The following is a 25,309-nucleotide window of genomic DNA, read 5'->3' on the forward strand; positions in this document are numbered from 1 at the left end:
TGTGGGGGGTGTAGTTTCCCAAATGGGGTCACTTTTAGGGGGTTTCCACTGTATTGGTACTCTAGGGGCTCTGCTAATGCGACATGGCACCTAAAATTATTCCAGCAAAATCTGCCATCCAAAAGCCAAATAGCGCTCTTTCCATTCCAAGCCCCGCCATGTCCCCATACAGCAGAATATGGCCACACATGGGGTATTGCCGTGTTCAGGAGAAATTGTTTAACAAACTGTGGGGGGCTTTTACTCCTTTAACCCCTTGTGAAAATTAAAACTTTGGGGATAAAGTGACATTTTAGTAATTTTTCATTTACACATCCCAATGTTAGTAAAATCTGTGAAACAACTGTAGGGTCAAAATGCTGACTATACCCCTTGATGAATTCTGTGAGGGGTGTAGATTCTAAAATGGGGTCACTTTTGGAGGGTTTCCATTGTTTTGGTACTCTAGGGGCTCTGCAAATGAGGCATGGTGCCTGAAAATTATTCCAGCAAAATCTGCTGTTCACACCCCCAGTGTCGCTCCTTCCCTTCCATGCACTGCCGTGTGCCCAAAAAATCAGTTTACGCCCACATGTGGGGTATTTCTATGTACGGGAGAAATTGCATAACAAAATGTGAGATGCATTTTCTCCTTTAACCCTTTGTGAATGTGTTAATTTTAGGTCTAAATGAATGTATTAATGAAAAAAAATGAAATGTCTAAATTTCACTTCCATATTATGTTTATTCTTATGAAAAACTTAAAGGGTTAACAAACATCCCAAATGCTGTTTTGAATAATTTGAGGGGTGTAGTTTTGAAAATGGGGTGATTTATGGGGGTTTCTATTATACAGGCCTTTATAGTTCCTTACAGAACTGAAGCGGTCCCTAAAAAATTGGTTTGGAGAATTTTCTAGCAAATCTAGAAAATCGCTGTTACACTTGTAAGCCTTGTAACGTCCAAAATAAATAAAAAGACAATCAAAAGATGATGCCGATATAAAGCAGAGATATGGGAGATAATATTTATTCATGTATTTGGGTGGTATGACTATCTGCCTGAAAAGCAGAGAATTTCACATTTTGAAAATTGCAATTTTTTCCAAATTTCCATCAAATTTCCTAGTTTTTTTTATAAATAAATACAAAAATATTGATTAATATTTACCACTAACATGAAGTATAATGTGTTACGAAAAAAACAGTCTCAAAATCATTTGTGTAAGTTAAACCGTCTCAAAGTTATTGCCATTTAAAGTGACACATGTCAGTTTTGAAAAAAAAAGGCCTGGTCTTTAACATACTTTTGGGCCTGGTCCTTAACCGGTTAATGTTAAAGGAGAGTACAAACACACTTGCACCAATCACTGACCAGGGAATCAGAATGCATACTATTCAAAGGAAGCTACTGTATGAAATCACTTCATTAAGCCCCCTAGGCTGCACCGTATCCAAGAGGAAGGTCCAACGGGCTTCTCTCTGTAGGACCTTTCGATCAAAGTCCCCCCCTCTCACAGATCTCCTGCCCTTAATTTATTGATCTGTTCAGTGACCACCCTTAGGAAAATGTCAGCAGCCCCCTCGTCACTCATTGGAGGACTTTTTTTGGATGGTGGACGTCTCTGGGTGAATGGTCCCTCCCCCAAAGGTCTCTGTCCTTCCTCCAATAAATCCCCTAAAATATTGGACCAGAGGAGGAATTTCTCTCCATGGTCCGGGCGTTGAATAAAAATGATCTAGGCCTATTCTTTACGTCCGAGATTAGTGCTGATAAAATCATTTTCTTGGACTTGACCATTAGTAAGGGACCGTCTGGTCAATTACGCACGACCGTTCACAGAAAACCAACTTCTACGAACTCATTGCTCCTGTGGGATAGTTGTCACCCGGCACCACTTCGTGCTGGTATCCCGAAAGGTCAATACCTTAGGCTACGCAGAAACTGTTCGGAAATCTCCGATTTCAGGGTGATGGCGAGGGACCTACAGGGTAGGTTTAGGAGACGTGGATACCCTGATGGGGTCTTGAAGAAAGCTTACCATCATGCTTTCACGGTGGACCGTACATCATTACTGAATCCCCGGGTATCAAACTATGTAACGGAGAAATGTACACAAACGCGGATTATAGAAACGTATGATCAGGCGGCAGAGAGTGTTAAAAAGATTCTGAGTGACGCCTGGGGCATTTTGAGTACCGATCCGCTTCTTGGAGAGTTGGTTGGGCCGCGTCCTAATATAACATTTAGGAGGGGTCCCAATTTACGAGATAAATTGGTCCATAGCCACTTGAGTCCCATGAGAACGGAGTCTACGTGGCTGGACCAGATTGCCCGGACAACGAGGGGTACATTTCCTTGTGGTTCATGTAGAGCCTGTGAACATATCTTGAGGGGAGGTAAATTTAAGTGCACCAATACTGGCAGGGATTTCTGCATTCGCCAATTCATTAACTGTAAGACCACTGGGGTTGTATATTTGGCTACTTGCTCCTGCGCACTCCAGTATGTGGGGAAAACCACAAGGGAGTTCCGCAGGAGGATAAGGGAACATATCAATGATACCTTACGTAAAGAGCCTACACCAATTTCAAGACACCTCTGGGAATATCATGAGGGGGATGTCTCTAACCTCAAATTTCAAGGAATTGAAGTGGTCACAAGATCTGTGAGAGGGGGGGACTTTGATCGAAAGGTCCTACAGAGAGAAGCCCGTTGGACCTTCCTCTTGGATACGGTGCAGCCTAGGGGGCTTAATGAAGTGATTTCATACAGTAGCTTCCTTTGAATAGTATGCATTCTGATTCCCTGGTCAGTGATTGGTGCAAGTGTGTTTGTACTCTCCTTTAACATTAATAGTCATCCATTTGTTTTTCATCATGTGCGTACTTACCTATATGGATTAGGCATGCTTGGAATTGGTATTTATTTCTATCTTTTATATACCTACCTATATATGTATTCATCTGGTTCAGATAGATGTGTATGCAAACATAATGGTCCCCTTTCTATATTAGTTTTATTCTACCTATATACCTTATTTTGGTGTATTTTATTTGTTTTCTTCCACCATTGGTTCTACTCTGGTAATGGACTGGGTGCTTTTGGTTATCTGTGTGGATTTGTACCTTGTTTGAGGTGGTCCGCGATATTATATCTGGGGTTACTATGACGCTTGTGCGTTGTTAGTTTATGCCCCCATATGGGGTGGGTTTTTGTTATACCCTGTTGGGTGTGATTTTGAGTGGCGGCATTGAGCCGGAGCTCAGGGCACCAATAGGAGAGGTGACATAGTATGGTGCGAGTCATCTGATTGGGCACGCCCACTCTGACGTCACCAAGAGGGGTGGGGCTTGTTTGGTATAAGTAACAAGCATTACCAGCCGCCAATGCGGCTATACATCACAGCCGACAAGCGGCTACACGCTATAATTCAATGCTATACAAATATCATTAGCACTATCAATGTGCATAAAAAAGCCTCTGATGAACTGACTTTGGTCGGGGAAACGGACCGTTAGGCTGCATTACTAGTTATATGTATACCATTTGAGTCGTGTGTTTGTGTGTGGAGTAGGTTAAAGCATTGGGGGAAATTTAACCCTATAGATACTTTGGCTGTGTGTAACTTGCTAATTACCAGATGTATGCTTGTGGTCTTCCCTAGCTAGATAAATACTAGCAAACATAAGTACTAGCAAACATTGGAATTAGGGTGGGCTTATTGTTCTTAATCTCTTATTGACAATAGAGGAGATTTTAGTGCCCCCTAGGTTCTGGTACTAGTCCTGCTGTCTCATGCATGGAGGGTGGGAATTGTATTGAAGGGAATTGACTAAAAGACTGAGCTGCATCTGTAGGTTGACACAGTATCTAATACAGCCATTAGAATATTACCCTACTCTACTGTTGTTTCAATATCCCCTTTATATGGACGGTAGTTTATTATGCCGTTCTGAACTTTTAAAATACATTAATAAAAGTTGAGTTTTAGTGCACTTTTATATATTTTGTTTGCTCCTTGAACTATTGGGGGTGCACCAACCAAAAATTTTTTTTTTTTTTTTAGTTTGTTTGTCTAGTTTCACCATTACTTTAATGCCTCGTGTCCCTGCACATCCTATACACTGTATGTTACATCTGCATGTAAGGTGTCCACTTACCTCTGACAATTGGCTGAGAGGCTGTCAGGTGATGCCAGGACATCACATGGACTTTCTCTGCACAATGCTTGTTGTAGCTACCAGTTTCATTGTGTCTGAGATGAATCGCCAATTGTTCAGTTTAGTTAAATACCAATTTGGAATAACTAGCTCAAACTCAGCTCATAACAAATTGGTTCACCCATTTCTAGTTATGACTAATGTTCAGTACATGATACATAAAATAGTGTACAGATGTGTCCACTGAACTGATTTCCAGTTTAGCGCAGGATTACAGTTTGTCTAGAAACCAGCACAATGTGGTAACAAAAGCCTTGAAAGGCTGCAATTTACCCTCCCCCGCTGGGTGGTTACACATAGGCATAAACAGGATAGTTAGCATATCACTTTCTGATAACTTCTCACAAAACCATAATAGGTTTTGAAAAGCTGCTTAACTTGTGATACACATATCTGTACGTGTCCCACAATAAGGACAGGTAGAGGATAATACATCGGTATGGGAAAACTTCTTATGTAAATGAATAGACATATTGTAAACTGGTGTTCAAAGGTTCCTTATAAATAAGGAAAATATCATTCATGTAGCCAAAGGGTATTCACATACAGGGGGTTGCAACGATTATAATCGAGACCAGTCAAAGCCTGGGGAGTCCATAGGTCCCTACTACATCACTGAATCTGGTTTATTGGCAGTGAGGGGCAGTAAGTCCCCTTCTCAACACCATGCAGTAAGTTAGTTTTAGTAATGCCAGATCACAGGCAATAGTAAAATACAATTTCTCACAATCCAAGTATTTAATGTTTAGCTACTTTTTGGTAAGGGTACTTTTATGGTCACTTTATGATCGATATAATTCTAGGTTAAAGACTATGTGTACCTTAAATTGTTGAGATAACATAGATAGATAACAATAAGGTAATTCTCTTCATAAGTGATAAGTGTGTCCTCTTTTATGTTGGGGATTTTTTGTATGTTATATGTAAACACTGAACTGTTAGGCAGTGAAAGTATAACACACCTTATAAGAACCGCTAAGGAGTAAGGGGACACTCTATAACTCGCTTCTAAGTCAAGAGACAGAATTTACCAATTGTTTGTTAGTTCTTGTAAATGAGCAAGTGAGAAACAAGTTACTGTGCAGCAAGGCTTGGGAGAAAACACAATTAATTTCCTTGGCTTCAAGTGTAGAAAGTTAATGAAATTCAGCATCTCTTCTAAGCTTAGATTTGTAGGTCTTATGTATTTTAAAGCTAAGATAGGCAGCAGAATGTAGTCCTGAAATTTTACTTAGTTAAAATAACCATATTGCAAATAATGGGAGGAATATGAAGGACGTAACTCATAGCTTAAGAATAGAGATGAGCGAGTAGTTAAATACTCCGCTATTCGATATTCGTTTCGAGTAGTCCCTCAATATTCGACTACTCGAATCGAATATCGAATCCTATTATAGTCTATGGGGGGAAAATGCTCATTTCAGGGGTAGGCAACATTCGATCAAATTGAACTTACCAAGTCCATGAGTGAGGGTCGGGCTGGATTCTCCGAGAAGTCTTCTCCGTGCAGCGTCCCCGCGGCGTCTTCCAGCTCTGAATTCACTCTGCCAGGCATCGGGCTGGGGCAGAGCCGACTCCGCATGCCCGCACTACAAGTCAAAGCGGCCATTTTCTTGTAGTGCGGGCATGCACAGTCAGCTCTGCCCAGGCCCGATGCCTAGCAGAGTCAATTCAGAGCCGGAAGACGCCGCGGGGAAGCTGCACGGAGAAGACTTCTAAAGGTAGGAGAAGAACCAGCGTTGATTGGCCGACTGTATAGCATTCTGCCAATCAACGCTGGTTCTGCATCGAACATTAAACTTCGAACAGCTAGTAGTGTTCGATCGAGTACGAGTATTTCGAATACCGTAGTATTCGATCGAACACCTACTCGATCGAACACTACTCGCTCATCTCTAGTTAAGACCAAACTAAAAGGTCCACATGGTCGTATTCTGACACCAGTCTTATGGTGCTAAGAAAAAGCTGCTGACAGAGGTCCGAGACTTCTTCTCAAAGGTGTAGCTAGAAGCTCCCGGGCCCCTACATATAATCTATAATGGGGTCTCTCTTTACCATAAATAACACATTAATATAGTGGTATATTTTATGTGTTATAGGGCCCCCTCAGGGATTGGGGCTTGGTAGCTACTGCTACCTCTGCACCTCTTTTAGTAACCCCCTGCTCCTTCACTCCTCTCCATTCACAACATAGAAATAGCTAACAGCTGTACCAACAGATATCAAATGTTTATGGCCGAATGTAATATGTATGGTCAGCCTTTCTGAAGAAATCTGGTATCGCGTTTGCTTTTAGAGGTGGAGTGATGTAGGATTTTAATGGATAGTACTCAATTCAAATAAACTGTAATGTTTCAACACAAAGGATAGTAAAGACTAAAATGACGGTTTTCGCACTCATGATATACTGAACATTAACCTACTAATAATTTAGCTGTTACTAAGTGGTTAGTCTCATATTGTTCTAATATAAATCTATCTATCTATCTATCTATCTATCTATCTATCTATCTATACAGTATATATGTATAGATGTATGTGCAAAAAGGGTGCATTTTGTGTGTCTAATTTACCATTTATATGTATGCTTTGTTACCTTTGGACAATGTTTCAAGACAGCGAACCAAATATTCCAAACACTCATGCAGTTACCATGGCTCACCAGCAGATGGCAGTGATTACATGACATTCTTTATGCAAGCTAGATCAGTAATAAATTGAATGTGCTAGTATATACCGCTGTCATGCATTTCAACAATAGCTGCAATCAATATACAAAATTATGAATAATATACAAAATAAGCAATCTTTCTTGTTTTATTACAACTAGCATGTCTTATAAACAACATTTCGGAATAGTTTCCAGCATCTCTGCACAGACTTTGCTTCATAACCTTCAAGATAATGTAATCTACTTGAAATAAAGCATCCAGAATTTCTTATGAATGCTTGACTAATAAAAGCCTCGTAGGACATGCATTTTCCAATCCTCCCTTTTCATCATATCTAATAACTGGACCGCATATATTTCCTTATGCAGCAATTTTCCAAGGAACTTCATCAATGGCAGATAAATGTTGATGTAGCAAATGATTTGGCCTTGAAGCTTCTACATGATTATTCCTCTGATGACACTCGGAAGGTGGAGCTGATGAAAGACAATATTAACATGACCTGGACCAGAATAAACAAAAGGTATGACATGTCTTCTCTGTATACTGCCCATTTATATGTCACCACTATCAGCTGGAATGACAACAGGCAAACCAAGACAGTGACATATCAAGGTATTGTCACTTATTCTATATGTAATGCCTTGAAGTTTAGCCAACCTTGTAATATCTTGATGTTTAACCAACCTGACAGTGCTTTGTATTCACCGTGCTTTTTTTTTTATCCAGGTTAGTTACGTGACACATGAACATGGCTTCTGGTTTACATTGGTACTGTACATGACGTATATGCATTCAAGGACTGATTATTATTATTATTACTATTATTAGCATATAAGATTAAGGTGAAATGATGAGTTTTAAAAGAATATAGGGATTTGGAATATTACTCCTACGTTAGTTTTTTTTGTTTTCTGCTACTGAAGTTGGATATAACTTTTTACTTTTTATTAAAAGAAGTTTGTCACCAGAACAGTCCCTATTGAACTATAAGCACATTCAGATAAAAGGCGTCCACGTTTAGGTTTTTTCCTGATATGCTAATGAGCCGTTTGGGCAATGACAGCATCACTGTTGCTCTCATTGCACCAAAGTACTATGGTCTCCAGCACACAGTCCCTCAATCGCTCCCTCCCTGCTATGATTGACCTGTACCCTGCCTGGTCCTGTCACTCATAGCAGGGATGTAGATCTGTAGTGCATCCAGAGGAACAGTGATACCTTCATTGTACCAAAGAGATCACTAGAGTATCAGCAAAAAAGCTAATATCTAAGCAACAGAGGCACCAACTGGAAAACAGAAAAAAACCTTAATCATGTGAGCGCTGGCTATCCGACATGCTTACAGTTCTGGGGGCAGGCCTCCTTCAGGCTTCCCATACATTGGATTAAAGTTGGGCAGAACTCAATACTTTTGGTGTAATTGAGGAACTTTTATGGGGATATTGCAAAGCTCCTGCAGCAAACATTGTGGAAAGAAGATTTGAGCTGTAGGATTGTGTAGCAGATCCTTTTTCTCAGGGAAGATAAGCCAATACCAGTGGTCTCTGGCAGGAAGCTTATTCCCCTCTCTCCCTATTGAGAACAACTATATATGATTGAGCCAAGTGTACAATACATGTACACGTATATCGGTTAAGACACAGTGTACACATCCCAAGGGGAGGGGTGGCTTATCTCTTGGGACCAATGTATAATAATTCTTTATTTGATAACTCTTTATATACACTTTTATTGTGTATATGAAATAACTTTTCCCGAGCCAGACAAGAAAAGCTTTGAGGTTACCGTTTTTAAATAGGAGCCATGCTGTGCATTTTGTACCTAGGTAACATAACAAAATAGCAACAGCCCTTCTTCTTTTGACACATACTGACACCCAGGTTCCAAATTCTTACAAGATATTTAAAGACATCAAAAATACTTTTTGTTTTTGTCATATAGATGTGAAATTTCTGACAGGTCCAATTCATCCCTTTTTTTAAAGAATACAATATTTCTGCAGAGGTGTGTAATGTCTAATACAATGTGCCAATGTACACAATACACTGGGGAACTTTCTCTTTTTACAGTGCGCCTTTATGTCATCCTGTTAAACTCTGCAAGTTTTCACCACATTCTGCAGTAAACCAGATAAAGGGCACATTTAACCAGGCTATTCTCTACAATACTTTCTAATGAATTCCACAAAAATGTCAGAGTTAAATTGTCTCAAATTGTATGCCCTTTTGTGGAAGATTCTGCTTTGACTTCATTAAATGAGTACTCCGGATATTAATATGGTCCAAATTTCGGAGACATTTGAAAACCTCTGCACTTTTTCTACATTAGGCACAATATTTAAAATTCTGTCACACTGTGGATTTCAGCAAAGTGCAAGGAAATAAAATTCATGGCTAACAATTTCCATAAAGAAACACTTAGCAGTTTGTTGCTCTAGAGGCGTGTGAGCAATGTTCACATTTAATGCTTTCTTAAGTTTTTTTCCCCACATATTTCACATATAGAGCATCTATACAAGTGACTGTTATGTTATGAGGAAGCAACTAAAAGCCCATCTTGCAATGACAGGACCACTGATAACAGACACTATTTATATGCCCTTGGAGAAATACAATGGTCTACATTAAGTAGAGTTTGTAATCCTCAAATGAAGAGATAGAACATTCTATGAAGATCTATGTATTTCTCTGTGTCCTATCCAGGAACTATAAGGCTAGGGCCCCACACTGCAGAAATGCAACTTTTTTTGTTGCAGATTTTGTTGCAATTTTTTTAGCCAAACGCAGCAAAATCTGCAACAAAAAAAAAAGCTGCGTTTCTGCAATGTGGGGCCTTAGCCTAAAGGGTTTTTTTGGGCAAAATATATATTTTATTAAAAAAGGTCTGTAAGTGCTATTAATGGGTTAATAATAATAAGTACACCCATTTACCTTTAGCAGTGTTTGGAATGATTTCTGGGTGTATGTGGGAGCTTTTGGCATCATCTGCATTTGTTTACAGGGTGCAACTTCCTGTTGGGCAGCTTCCTGTGTACCTTTCGCACTAGTTCCCTCTCACTTATCCCCCCCTCCTCCGTCACTCCATTACACCCCCCCCATCTCCCTAGCTAAGCTATCCTGCACACTACTAGCCCCTCCCTCTCCCCGTCTCACTAGCTAAGCTATCCTGCCGACTACTAGCCGCTTACCCCTCCCCCCTGGTAAGCTATCCCACTCACTGCTAGCAGAGAGAAAGAGGGGAGAAGCCATCCCCAGACTCAGCAAGGCTGGTAAGTATTTATGGGGGTGGGGTGGGAGTAATGGTGACATTTTGTTTCAGAAGCAGTGAAACAGAATGTTACCAGATCATCAAAGTGTCTCCGCCCCAGATATATGGGTAATTATACTTTTTTTTTTTTTTTTTAATAGAAAAGTAAATTAGAAATTAGTAGAGATGAGCGAGTAGTATTCGATTGAATATCTCCCCTGCATAGTTATTGGTGTAATCAGTGGAATACCAAAGGGTTAAACACATTAAAAATTTGATGCCCCTCCCACCTTCCCTGGCGCTTTTTTACATCAATATCTATGCAGGGAAGGTATTCGATCGAATATACTCGCTCATCTCTAGAAATTAGGCGGGGAGGGAGTTTAGTTTAGGGGTTAATTCTTAGTTTATCCTGGACAACTCCTTTAAGGGTGCAGAGGATACATGAGTCCCCCTGCGAACTTCCGGTTGGCACATGCGCAATGGAAGGGCGGCAAGAAGACTTCCTGTTCCTTAGTGAATTAACCAGGGCTGGGTATGTACTTCAGGGTATGGTCCTCGGGTTACGACGAGCCTGCTGCAGAACCTCATTTTCTGAATGCTATACAGTGTATAGCATTCGGCAAATGAAGGCTGATTGTGTAGCAGGCTCGTCCTTGCTACAAGCAGGTAAGTATGCTGTTACCAGTTGACTTTTTCTCATTGAAATGAATAGACCAGCGTTGATTGGCCAGTTGCCAGTGATTTGGCCAATCAACGCTGGTTCTGCCAGAGGCTCGTCTGAGGAGGCGGAGTCTAACATCGGACTATTCATTCCAATGAGAAAAACTCTTGCCTGCCTGTAGCAAGGACGTGCCTGCTGCAGAATCAGTGTTCATTTGCCGAATGCTATACATATATATAGCATTCGGCAAATGAATATATATACTGTATAGCATTTAGCAAATGAGGTTCTGCAGCAGGCTCGTCGTAACCACGAAACAGTATGCCTATACCCCTGCTAGACATGGCAAACTCTCAAAACCGGAAAGAGATCTTCGACCGGAAATAGGAAGGGCGGGACTTAATCCTTTGTTATTGTTGTCAAAGGGGGACTCATGTATACAGTCACACTTGGACTCTATATAAACTGGTGTGTTTATTTTTATATGTAATAAAAATATATTTTTCTATTTATTTATAAAACATATTGGTAGATAGACAGACAGATGTATTTTTTTGAGACAGCTCAAATCAGCCATACTTGGAGAGAGCTAAACTCCTGAGCCCTTTTCATACTTCCCCTGTGATTTAATGACGGCTATTCTGTAACATCCTGGTGTGTATTAACCCTTTCATCACTGTCCATTATCTCCGTTATGACATCACCATACACATCATCCCTGCACAGTGACATCAGTAACACTTTAATTATAGTGCTGTTATTCCATTTTGATCATTAAATATATGCTGTGATATCGCTGCCTCTATATTCCCTGTGCAGAGATACCATTTGTTCAGTATCTTATTTAACATCGCATCATACTGTAATTTTCACATCAGGTAAGGGCAGTTTAGGATAAAGGGGGAATATAGTTTTCTATCATTTGCATCGTTATTTTATTCTAAATGACAGTAACAATTGCGCCAGAAAGAGCCCAATCTCCGCTGCCTACACAGAAATCCATGAATTTTCCTGTATTTCAGCTTTTCCTGAGTTAACATACACGGATAGCTGTCAATCATTTTCTGAGTGATGGCAGAATTAAAAATGAATTTACTTGAAAATACTGAATAGTTGAAACTTTATATCCTTTAAGTTCAGTGTTTCTTTCTCTACCCTATGCTACGCTCAGATAAAGTAGTATAAGAAACATCAGGGTGACTTGCTTGCCAAGACAACTACACAATACTTGAATGATTTTGCATATACTCCCCACCCTCACCCTGCATTCCAAATTTTTGCAGGAGATGCAACCAGTATATTATCACTGTGCTACTTTGAGGCTGAGATTACATGGCACATTTCTACCGGATGAAGTTACCAATTGCTGTAATGAGTTGTTACTATACAGTTCACCTATATGATAATGGACATTAAATTGAAAACCTCTAGTTTACTGGTATAGTAGAAATGTCCCACTCTTAGCTACAATCAAAACCTGCATGCAGTTCTTAAAGAGGACCTTTCACCACCACTAATGCTTTGTTCACACTTGTGTCCGGTCTGTGCATTTCTCCGGGTTTCCGTCCTCAGCCCTGGCGAAACTGGACAGGGGGAAGAAAGCCAGCAGTCAGCTTTAAAGCCCTTTCGCTTGAATGGGTTTGTGAAGGTGACCGCGCGTGTCCACCTGTGGCCTGTCTATGGGAAAACGTTTTTTTTAGCCGGACACAAAGTCTTGCATGTCCGAATTTGTGTACGGCTAAAAAAAACGGTTTCCCCGCAGACAGGCCCAGGCAGACACTGGCGGACCCCTTTACAAATCCAACTCAAGTGAATGGGTTTTAAAATGGGGCCTTCCACTCAATGAGTGCAGATGTGAACCTAGCATTAGTTAGAGCACGTAATATGCAAATTATGCTAATGAAGAAGACCTCGAACCTCACAGTAAAGAGATTAATTAGCATATTAGATGCTGAAAGTAACAAATATCATTGCTCAGAATGGTGGGGCCTAAAGAAAAAAATTCCAAATGTTTCAGAATCAATAGAGCAGCTCATATTAAAGAATGCAAAAAGTTGGCATTGGTGGAGGTGGATAAAGGTCCTCTCTAAGTAGAAGTATAACAGTGTAAGGCCTGGTTCACATCTGTATTCAGGTCATTCGGTTCCCCTCTCTGTATGAAAAATGCGGAGAGAAAAGCGCTGCGGGTACCACACGGGCCCCCATTATAGTCTATGGGATCTGAGGATTTCCTAAGATAACTGCTTTTTTTATGAGGATTAGGTTTCTGTTTGGGGGGTCTCCAAGCACACTCCCTGAACGGAAACCCATGCACAGATCTGAACCGGGCCTTAGCCTAGCTTAAACCTTTGTCACAGGTGGCTAAAATGCCAAGCACGCTAGGTCATGCACTTGATAACCTGTGAACATGTTCTATGTTATAAAAACTTGCTGTTTTTCTGCTTTAATAAGTTTTTCCCTCATAAGTATTAAGTATTCCCTTCTATAAACCCAAGCTTCAAATTTTTTTTTTTTTTTTTTTTTTTTACTCCTTTCATTTGTGCATTTTCCATCGCTCGTAAAAATAAATGCGCCTTGAAGAGGTAAATGAGTTAAGTTAATGTATTGGCTAATGGTACTCCCACAGATCTTTTCTAATTCCTTCATCTTGCACACAATCTGCATTGTTATACCGCAGTATAGAAACAGGAGGGTGGTGGAGAAAGAATAATGGAGACCAGATAATTAAAGAGAAATAAGGAACGACAAGGTGAATGAAAAATGTGCATGCCATTTTTATCTTTAATTAAAAAAGGCAGATAAATTGAAGCAGTCTGTCAGTAGGGGGGATCTTTCTGCATATTATTACTTTATAAACTTGGGGGAATTTTCATTTTGAGAAGAAAGAGAGAGGTAACTGTTAGTGAGTGGAGAAGAGATTGTCGCAGATATTAAACTGCAGTCTGTAGCTGGTTGTCTTGCAAGGAATCTCTAAGAGCTAAGTATAAGATGAAAGGAAAGGGGAATTCTATCTCTGCACTACAGATATCTGGCACAGCAGTCACAGCTGGGATGGAGCGACCAAAGGAAGTGTCATATACTTCACTTGTTTTACAATAAAAACTTTTTTTCACTTCATGTAGGTTTCGGTTATAAACTCGATATAAGTGATAAACTGCAAGCCATGAAAAGTTGAGTTTACATGAAGAAATAATTGAAAAAGTGCAAAAAAAATGGCTAAGTTTAGCAATAATCTATTTGAGTGAATAAGATGAATGTGAGCCATAAACAATGAAAAAAACATCACGTTAATAATTTTTGCATAAAAACTTTAGGTTCTCAACAAAGATACGTGACAGTAATGTCAGGAATTAAAATGAACCTGTATTTGGCTATTTAAAGCAAATCACAATAAACACAATATACATAGGTTGTAATATCCCTCCTTTCTTTAAAAAAAAGTCTGAAAGTTTTTATTAAATATATAGCATAACAAATATAACCATACATATAAATATATCATTCTATATAACCACTCTTCCCACCCATATCCTTACCTGTGCACAGTCCAGATAATAGACAAATGCATTGTAATTTTAATCTTTTGATCTGAACTTCAAGTGAATTTAATTCCACGGATTGGGATATTGGGGTACCTGATTATTACTGTAAGTATAAATAAGAAAAGATGAAGACAAGGAAATGTGCTATTTCAGCAACCCAGTGGAGGAAGGCAGGGAGGATGGGGGCAGTAGCTCCACTAGTCCTCCAGTACTCCACAATGTTGGTGCAATGAGTGAAGAGGGCCTGCAGTGTGAAGGATGGTGGTGGAATTATCCTCTGAGACACTCCCTGTAGTAAGCCTTCCAGAACCTGATCGTGGTTGGGGTGCCCTTGATGATTGATGATACAAGATTGAGGACTTGGGAGTCTAGGATAAATAATGCAAAAAATAATGGTTTACTGAAGACAAATGAAGAATAAACTACAATCTTCTACAAATTGTAAGTACAAGTTTGGCAGCCACAAAGCTGGAGAGCTGAGTCTTGATGATGGTTTGCCCTAGGATCAGTCAGAGTTTCTCTAGCTTAGGCAGTCTCCTTGAAAACTGTGCTCTTAGTCTTCCAAAAAAAAACAAAAAAAAAACATAAAAATACTCAGGCTACAGGGTATCTGGCTGTAAGTTCCAAAAAGTTTGTCCAATCCGGCATAAGGCTCATATACTGTATTGTAACTATGAGGTCCATCCCTCACAGTTTGTCACACACATACTAGTGCTAAGAATTGAGGTTTATGGCTAATGTACTGTCTGCAAGCCTGACAGTGTGTCTCCTGAATAGTTGGGGTACTATATTTATTGTAATGGCTAGGGTCATTCTGACCAAGTTGCTTTAACGTCTACAGAGGGTGGCTAGAACTGAGTCAGCCCCCCCCCCCCCTCACTAGAATAATCTATGTAAAGGTTTGTACCATGTGCTCAGCTTTACATTAGTCCATTTAATGCTAAAAAGTATTCATAAAGCAATAGCACGTAGACGTGTAAGAAAGGGCAAACTCATATATGGCAACATTATACAAGTGCAAAGTAGCTAGTTTTAATGTAGTGTTGCACTGGGATACTACACACCCTTCATATGAATTAGTAGTTGTTTTTTGAAAACACAGTATGTAGAAGAATTTGAGGCTTACCTTGATAACCAGGGAGCATTGTTATTTCCTTTGATAAAATTGAGACATTTAAACTCTACCTCAGGATCACCCAAACTGGTTGAGACTTAGAGGACCCACTTTTTAGTAAATCTTACATAAACCCTATCCCAGGAGATTGCTCAAAACAGGCCAAAGGTGGCAGGATTCTTTTCTGAAAATGCATGACAACCACAGCAAACATGAGACAGCTGGCAAGTATGAAAGTGGTACACAGTAAGTGTGTTAAAGGGTTCGTCCAAGGAGTTGTAATTGATGTACCTGTTACGGGGATTTCGGATGATGGATCTGGGGGTTCTGGTCATGTCAAAACCCTAAGATCATGTGGTCTGAAGAAGCTTTCCATCCCTCTGTGTCACTCCGCTCCCCCTTCCCCAGATTCATAGACAATTAATTACTAGAGATGAGCGAACAGTGTTCTATCGAACTCATGTTCGATCGGATATTAGGCTGTTCGGCATGTTCGAATCGAATCGAACACCGCGTGGTAAAGTGCGCCATTACTCGATTCCCCTCCCACCTTCCCTGGCGCCTTTTTTGCTCCAATAACAGCGCAGGGTAGGTGGGACAGGAACTACGACACCGGTGACGTTGAAAAAAGTAGGCAAAACCCATTGGCTGCCGAAAACATGTGACCTCTAATTTAAAAGAACAGCGACGCCCAGCTTCGCGTCATTCTGAGCTTGCAATTCACCGAGGACGGAGGTTTCCGTCCAGCTAGCTAGGGCTTAGATTCTGGGTAGGCAGGGACAGGCTAGGATAGGAAGGAGAAGACAACCAACAGCTCTTATAAGAGCTAAATTCCAGGGAGAAGCTTGTCAGTGTAACGTGGCACTGACGGGCTCAATCGCCGCAACCCAGCTTTCCCAGGATCCTGAATGGAATACACTGTCAGTGTATTCCCGTATACCCGATATATACCCCGATACCCGTTCCAACGGTGTGCCCCCCCACCTTCACCCCAGAAATACCCTGCAAGTCCCCTAGCAATAGAATTGGGGCTATATACACCCACAATTTTTACTACTGGTATACAGTGCCATTGTCTGACTGGGAATTCAAAGAATATATTGGGAATACAAATACCCTCATTTCTTGCTACTGCCATATAGTGCCAGTGTCTGACTGGGAATTCAAAGAATATATTGGGGTTACGTGCACCCACAATTTTTACTACTGGTATACAGTGCCATTGTCTGACTGGGAATTCAAAGAATATATTGGGAATACAAATACCCTCATTTCTTGCTACTGCCATATAGTGCCAGTGTCTGACTGGGAATTCAAAGAATATATTGGGGTTACGTGCACCCACAATTTTTACTACTGGTATACAGTGCCATTGTCTGACTGGGAATTCAAAGAATATATTGGGAATACAAATACCCTCATTTCTTGCTACTGCCATATAGTGCCAGTTTCTGACTGGTAATTCAAAGAATATATTGGGGTTACGTGCACCCACAATTTTTACTACTGGTATACAGTGCCATTGTCTGACTGGGAATTCAAAGAATATATTGGGGTTATAAATACCCTCATTTCTTGCTACTGCCATATAGTGCCATTGTCTGACTGGGAATTCAAAGAATATATTGGGGTTACGTGCACCCACAATTTTTACTACTGGTATACAGTGCCATTGTCTGACTGGGAATTCAAAGAGTATATTGGGAATACAAATACCCTCATTTCTTGCTACTGCCATATAGTGCCAGTGTCTGACTGGTAATTCAAAGAATATATTGGGGTTACGTGCACCCACAATTTTTACTACTGGTATACAGTGCCATTGTCTGACTGGGAATTCAAAGAGTATATTGGGAATACAAATACCCTCATTTCTTGCTACTGCCATATAGTGCCAGTTTCTGACTGGTAATTCAAAGAATATATTGGGGTTACGTGCACCCACAATTTTTACTACTGGTATACAGTGCCATTGTCTGACTGGGAATTCAAAGAATATATTGGGGTTATAAATACCCTCATTTCTTGCTACTGCCATATAGTGCCAGTTTCTGACTGGTAATTCAAAGAATATATTGGGGTTACGTGCACCCACAATTTTTACTACTGGTATACAGTGCCATTGTCTGACTGGGAATTCAAAGAGTATATTGGGAATACAAATACCCTCATTTCTTGCTACTGCCATATAGTGCCAAATTCTGACTGGGAATTCAAAGAATATATTGGGGTTACGTGCACCCACAATTTTTACTACTGGTATACAGTGCCATTGTCTGACTGGGAATTCAAAGAATATATTGGGGTTATAAATACCCTCATTTCTTGCTACTGCCATATAGTGCCAGTTTCTGACTGGTAATTCAAAGAATATATTGGGGTTACGTGCACCCACAATTTTTACTACTGGTATACAGTGCCATTGTCTGACTGGGAATTCAAAGAGTATATTGGGAATACAAATACCCTCATTTCTTGCTACTGCCATATAGTGCCAGTTTCTGACTGGGAATTCAAAGAATATATTGGGGTTACGTGCACCCACAATTTTTACTACTGGTATACAGTGCCATTGTCTGACTGGGAATTCAAAGAGTATATTGGGAATACAAATACCCTCATTTCTTGCTACTGCCATATAGTGCCAGTTTCTGACTGGGAATTCAAAGAATATATTGGGGTTACGTGCACCCACAATTTTTACTATTGGTATACAGTGCCATTGTCTGACTGGGAATTCAAAGAATATATTGGGGTTACGTGCACCCACAATTTTTACTACTGGTATACAGTGCCATTGTCTGACTGGGAATTCAAAGAGTATATTGGGAATACAAATACCCTCATTTCTTGCTACTGCCATATAGTGCCAGTGTCTGACTGGTAATTCAAAGAATATATTGGGGTTACGTGCACCCACAATTTTTACTACTGGTATACAGTGCCATTGTCTGACTGGGAATTCAAAGAATATATTGGGGTTATAAATACCCTCATTTCTTGCTACTGCCATATAGTGCCAGTTTCTGACTGGTAATTCAAAGAATATATTGGGGTTACGTGCACCCACAATTTTTACTACTGGTATACAGTGCCATTGTCTGACTGGGAATTCAAAGAATATATTGGGGTTATAAATACCCTCATTTCTTGCTACTGCCATATAGTGCCAGTTTCTGACTGGTAATTCAAAGAATATATTGGGGTTACGTGCACCCACAATTTTTACTACTGGTATACAGTGCCATTGTCTGACTGGGAATTCAAAGAGTATATTGGGGTTATAAATACCCTCATTTCTTGCTACTGCCATATAGTGCCAGTTTCTGACTGGGAATTCAAAGAATATATTGGGGTTACGTGCACCCACAATTTTTACTACTGGTATACAGTGCCATTGTCTGACTGGGAATTCAAAGAGTATATTGGGAATACAAATACCCTCATTTCTTGCTACTGCCATATAGTGCCAGTTTCTGACTGGGAATTCAAAGAATATATTGGGGTTACGTGCACCCACAATTTTTACTACTGGTATACAGTGCCATTGTCTGACTGGGAATTCAAAGAATATATTGGGGTTATAAATACCCTCATTTCTTGCTACTGCCATATAGTGCCATTGTCTGACTGGGAATTCAAAGAATATATTGGGGTTACGTGCACCCACAATTTTTACTACTGGTATACAGTGCCATTGTCTGACTGGGAATTCAAAGAGTATATTGGGAATACAAATACCCTCATTTCTTGCTACTGCCATATAGTGCCAGTGTCTGACTGGTAATTCAAAGAATATATTGGGGTTACGTGCACCCACAATTTTTACTACTGGTATACAGTGCCATTGTCTGACTGGGAATTCAAAGAATATATTGGGGTTATAAATACCCTCATTTCTTGCTACTGCCATATAGTGCCAGTTTCTGACTGGTAATTCAAAGAATATATTGGGGTTACGTGCACCCACAATTTTTACTACTGGTATACAGTGCCATTGTCTGACTGGGAATTCAAAGAGTATATTGGGAATACAAATACCCTCATTTCTTGCTACTGCCATATAGTGCCAGTTTCTGACTGGGAATTCAAAGAATATATTGGGGTTACGTGCACCCACAATTTTTACTACTGGTATACAGTGCCATTGTCTGACTGGGAATTCAAAGAGTATATTGGGAATACAAATACCCTCATTTCTTGCTACTGCCATATAGTGCCAGTTTCTGACTGGGAATTCAAAGAATATATTGGGGTTACGTGCACCCACAATTTTTACTACTGGTATACAGTGCCATTGTCTGACTGGGAATTCAAAGAATATATTGGGGTTACGTGCACCCACAATTTTTACTACTGGTATACAGTGCCATTGTCTGACTGGGAATTCAAAGAGTATATTGGGAATACAAATACCCTCATTTCTTGCTACTGCCATATAGTGCCAGTGTCTGACTGGGAATTCAAAGAATATATTGGGGTTACGTGCACCCACAATTTTTACTACTGGTATACAGTGCCAATTTCTAACTAGGAATTCAAAATGCACAAGGCTCCCGGAAAGGGACGTGGACGAGGCCGTGGGCGAGGTCGGGGGAATGGTTCTGGGGAGCAAGGTAGCAGTGAAGCCACAGGGCGTCCCGTGCCTACTCCTGTGGGGCAGCAAGCATTGCGCCACTCCACAGTGCCAGGGTTGCTTGCCACATTAACTAAACTGCAGGGTACAAACCTTAGTAGGCCCGAGAACCAGGAACAGGTCTTGCAATGGCTGTCAGAGAACGCTTACAGCACATTGTCCAGCAGCCAGTCAGACTCTGCCTCCTCTCCTCCTATTACCCAACAGTCTTGTCTTCCTTCCTCCCAAAATTCCGAAGCTTTACAGAACAATAACCCAAACTGTCCCTGCTCCCCAGAGCTGTTCTCCGCTCCTTTCATTGTCCCTCAACCTGCCTCTCCACGTCACGATTCCACGAACCTAACAGAGGAGCATCTGTGTCCAGATGCTCAAACACTAGAGTCTCCTCCATCTCCGTTCGATTTGGTGGTGGATGACCAGCAACCCACCCTCATCGACGATGATGTGACGCAGTTGCCGTCAGGGCATCCAGTTGACCGGCGCATTGTGCGGGAGGAGGAGATGAGACAGGAGTTGGAAGAGGAAGTGGTGGATGATGAGGACACTGACCCGACCTGGACAGGGGGGATGTCAAGCGGGGAAAGTAGTGTGGATGTTGAGGCAGGTGCAGCACCAAAAAGGGTAGCTAGAGGCAGAGGCAGAGGTCAGCAGCTTAGGCGAAGCCAGGCCACACCCGGAATCTCCCAAGATGTTCCAGTTCGTACCCAGCCCCGAAAAACTCCCACCTCGAGGGCACGTTTCTCGAAGGTGTGGAGTTTTTTCAAGGAATGCGCCGAGGACAGATATAGTGTTGTCTGCACAATTTGCCTCTCGAAATTGATTAGGGGCTCTGAGAAGAGCAACCTGTCCACCACTTCAATGCGCCGTCATTTGGAATCCAAGCACTGGAATCAGTGGCAGGCAGCAACGGCAGGACAAAGGCCGCCTGCCGTTCACGCCACTGCCACTGCCTCTGCCACTGCCTCTGCCACTGCCACTGCTGACTGTGCTGGCGATGCACTCCAGAGGACGAGCCAGGACACCACTTCATCTGCCTCCGCCACTTTGTTGACTTCTACCTCATCCTCCCCTGGTCCTGTCTTATCTCCTTCTCCTGCACCATCAAAGGCACCATCAGGCGTTTCTTTACAACAACCCACCATCTCTCAGACATTGGAGCGGCGGCAGAAATACACTGCTAACCACCCACACGCGCAAGCCTTGAACGCCAACATCGCTAAACTGCTGGCCCAGGAGATGTTGGCGTTCCGGCTTGTTGAAACTCCCGCCTTCCTGGACCTGATGGCAACTGCGGCACCTCGCTATGCCGTCCCTAGCCGTCACTACTTCTCCCGGTGTGCCGTCCCCCGCCTTGCACCAGCACGTGTCACTCAACATCAGGCGGGCCCTTAGTTCCGCGCTTTGCACAAAGGTCCACTTGACCACCGACGCGTGGACAAGTGCATGCGGACAGGGACGCTACATTTCACTGACGGCACACTGGGTGAATGTAGTTGAGGCTGGGACTGCTTCCCAAACTGGCCCGGTGTACCTCGTCTCCCCGCCTAACATTCCTGGCAGGGACACGAGAAGAACACCCCCCTCCTCCTCCTCCTCTACCGCCTCCTCCTCCGCCACCGCCTCCTCCTCCGCCACCGCCTCCTCCTCCGCTGTTAGATTGACCCCAGCTACGAGTTGGAAACGTTGCAGCACTGGCGTTGGTAGACGTCAGCAGGCTGTGCTGAAGCTGATCAGCTTGGGGGACAGACAGCACACTGCCTCCGAGGTGAGGGATGCCCTCCTCGATGAGACGGCAATATGGTTTGAGCCGCTGCACCTGGGCCCAGGCATGGTCGTTTGTGATAACGGCCGGAACCTGGTAGCAGCTCTGGAGCTTGCCGGACTCCAACATGTTCCATGCCTGGCCCACATCTTCAACCTAGTGGTGCAACGTTTCCTAAAGAGCTACCCCAATGTTCCAGAGCTACTGGTGAAAGTGCGGCGCATGTGCGCCCACTTTCGCAAGTCGACAGTAGCCGCTGCTAGCTTAAAATCTCTCCAGCAACGCCTGCATGTGCCACAACACCGGCTTTTGTGCGACGTCCCCACACGCTGGAACTCAACGTTTCAGATGTTGAATAGAGTGGTTGAGCAGCAGAGACCTTTGATGGAATACCAGCTACAAAACCCTAGGGTGCCACAAAGTCAGCTGCCTCAGTTTCACATCCATGAGTGGCCATGGATGAGAGACCTTTGTGACATCCTACGGGTCTTTGAGGAGTCCACAAGGAGGGTGAGCTCTGAGGATGCGATGGTGAGCCTTACAATCCCGCTCTTGTGTGTTCTGAGAGAATCCCTGATTGACATCAGGGATAACTCAGATCACACAGAGGAGTTAGGGATAGCATCCGATCCGTCACAGCTGGAGAGTAGGTCCACACATCTGTCCGCTTCACTGCGTTTAATGGAGGAGGAGGAGGAGGAGGAGGAGGAGGAAGAAGAGTTGTCCGATGATGTGATGGTGATACAGGAGGCTTCCGGGCAACTTCGAATCGTCCCATTGTTGCAGCGCGGATGGGTAGACATGGAGGATGAGGAGGAAATGGAGATTGAACTTTCCGGTGGGGCCAGAGGAGTCATGCCAACTAACACTGTGGCAGACATGGCTGAGTTCATGTTGGGGTGCTTTACAACCGACAAGCGTATTGTCAAAATCATGGAGGACAACCAGTACTGGATCTTTGCTATCCTTGACCCCCGGTATAAAAACAACATCTCGTCTTTTATTCCGGTAGAGGGGAGGGCCAATCGCATCAATGCTTGCCACAGGCAATTGGTGCAGAATATGATGGAGATGTTTCCAGCATGTGACGTTGGCGGCAGGGAGGGCAGTTCCTCCAGTAGGCAACCAAGTTCTCACCGGTCCACACAAACGAGGGGCACACTGTCTAAGGTCTGGGACACCTTGATGGCACCCCCTCGCCAAAGTGCCGCCACGGAGGGTCCTAGTGTCACCAGGCGTGAGAAGTATAGGCGCATGTTGCGGGAATACCTTTCCGACCACAGCCCTGTCCTCTCCGACCCCTCTGCGCCCTACACGTATTGGGTGTCGAAGTTGGACCTGTGGCTTGAACTTGCCCTATATGCCTTGGAGGTGCTGTCCTGTCCTGCCGCCAGCGTCCTATCTGAGAGGGTGTTCAGTGCAGCCGGTGGCATCATCACTGACAAGCGCACCCGTCTGTCAGCTGAGAGTGCCGACCGGCTCACTTTGATAAAAATGAACCACCACTGGGTAGAGCCGTCATTTTTGTGCCCACCTGTGTAAAGCACCCCAACATGAAACTCCATGTCTGTACTCAACCTCTCCAATTCCTCCGCATCCTCATACTCATCCACCATAAGCGTTGCATAATTCTGCTAATACTAGGCTCCCTCCACCCTGATTTCCACCAACTCTGCTGGTTAGAGGCTCCCTCCACCATGAATTTGCCCAAACTGGGCTGTTTAGAGGCTCCCTCCACCATGAATTGGTCCAAACTGGGCTGGTTAGAGGCTCCCTCCACCATGAATTTCCCAAAACTTGGCTGTTTAGAGGCTCCCTCCACCATTAATTGGTCCAAACTGGGCTGGTTAGAGGCTCCCTCCACCATGAATTGGTCCAAACTGGGCTGGTTAGAGGCTCCCTCCACCATGAATTTGCCCAAACTGGGCTGTTTAGAGGCTCCCTCCACCATGAATTGGTCCAAACTGGGCTGGTTAGAGGCTCCCTCCACCATTAATTGGTCCAAACTGGGCTGGTTAGAGGCTCCCTCCACCATTAATTGGTCCAAACTGGGCTGGTTAGAGGCTCCCTCCACCATGAATTGGTCCAAACTGGGTTTTTTAGAGGCTCCCTCCACCATGAATTGGTCCAAACTTGGCTGTTTAGAGGCTCCCTCCACCATGAATTGGTCCAAACTGGGCTGGTTAGAGGCTCCCTCCACCATTAATTGGTCCAAACTGGGCTGGTTAGAGGCTCCCTCCACCATGAATTTGCCCAAACTGGGCTGTTTAGAGGCTCCCTCCACCATGAATTTGCCCAAACTGGGCTGTTTAGAGGCTCCCTCCACCATGAATTGGTCCAAACTGGGTTTTTTAGAGGCTCCCTCCACCATGAATTGGTCCAAACTGGGCTGGTTAGAGGCTCCCTCCACCATTAATTGGTCCAAACTGGGGTGGTTAGAGGCTCCCTCCACCATTAATTGGTCCAAACTGGGCTGGTTAGAGGCTCCCTCCACCATTAATTGGTCCAAACTGGGCTGGTTAGAGGCTCCCTCCACCATTAATTGGTCCAAACTGGGCTGTTTAGAAGCTCCCTCCACCATTAATTGGTCCAAACTGGGCTGGTTAGAGGCTCCCTCCACCATGAATTTGCCCAAACTGGGCTGTTTAGAGGCTCCCTCCACCATGAATTGGTCCAAACTGGGTTTTTTAGAGGCTCCCTCCACCATGAATTTGCCCAAACTGGGCTGTTTAGAGGCTCCCTCCACCATGAATTGGTCCAAACTGGGCTGGTTAGAGGCTCCCTCCACCATGAATTGGTCCAAACTGGGCTGGTTAGAGGCTCCCTCCACCATTAATTGGTCCAAACTGGGCTGGTTAGAGGCTCCCTCCACCATGAATTGGTCCAAACTGGGTTTTTTAGAGGCTCCCTCCACCATGAATTTGCCCAAACTGGGCTGTTTAGAGGCTCCCTCCACCATGAATTGGTCCAAACTGGGCTGGTTAGAGGCTCCCTCCACCATTAATTGGTCCAAACTGGGCTGGTTAGAGGCTCCCTCCACCATGAATTGGTCCAAACTGGGCTGGTTAGAGGCTCCCTCCACCATGAATTTGCCCAAACTGGGCTGTTTAGAGGCTCCCTCCACCATTAATTGGTCCAAACTGGGCTGGTTAGAGGCTCCCTCCACCATGAATTTGCCCAAACTGGGCTGTTTAGAGGCTCCCTCCACCATGAATTGGTCCAAACTGGGTTTTTTAGAGGCTCCCTCCACCATTAATTGGTCCAAACTGGGCTGGTTAGAGGCTCCCTCCACCATGAATTGGTCCAAACTGGGCTGGTTAGAGGCTCCCTCCACCATGAATTTGACCAAACTGGGCTGTTTAGAGGCTCCCTCCACCATTAATTGGTCCAAACTGGGCTGGTTAGAGGCTCCCTCCACCATGAATTTGCCCAAACTGGGCTGTTTAGAGGCTCCCTCCACCATGAATT

The 25,309-nt window shown here is 43.1% G+C and overlaps 1 protein-coding gene across 12 annotated transcripts in view; it reads left to right on the forward strand.

Annotated features, from left to right (window-relative positions):
- The window catches only part of DMD (dystrophin), a 1,873,751-nt gene that overhangs the window by 1,327,784 nt on the left and 520,658 nt on the right, over positions 1-25,309 (forward strand). For all 12 annotated transcript variants that reach the window (XM_075265063.1, XM_075265067.1, XM_075265060.1 and 9 more), the window contains one exon: positions 7,243-7,397. In XM_075265063.1, coding sequence (XP_075121164.1) covers positions 7,243-7,397 — 155 coding nt within the window. The remainder of the gene's footprint in view (positions 1-7,242; positions 7,398-25,309) is intronic.

Source organism: Leptodactylus fuscus, chromosome 2, assembly GCF_031893055.1.
Source record: "Leptodactylus fuscus isolate aLepFus1 chromosome 2, aLepFus1.hap2, whole genome shotgun sequence".
Lineage (NCBI taxonomy): Eukaryota > Metazoa > Chordata > Amphibia > Anura > Leptodactylidae > Leptodactylus > Leptodactylus fuscus.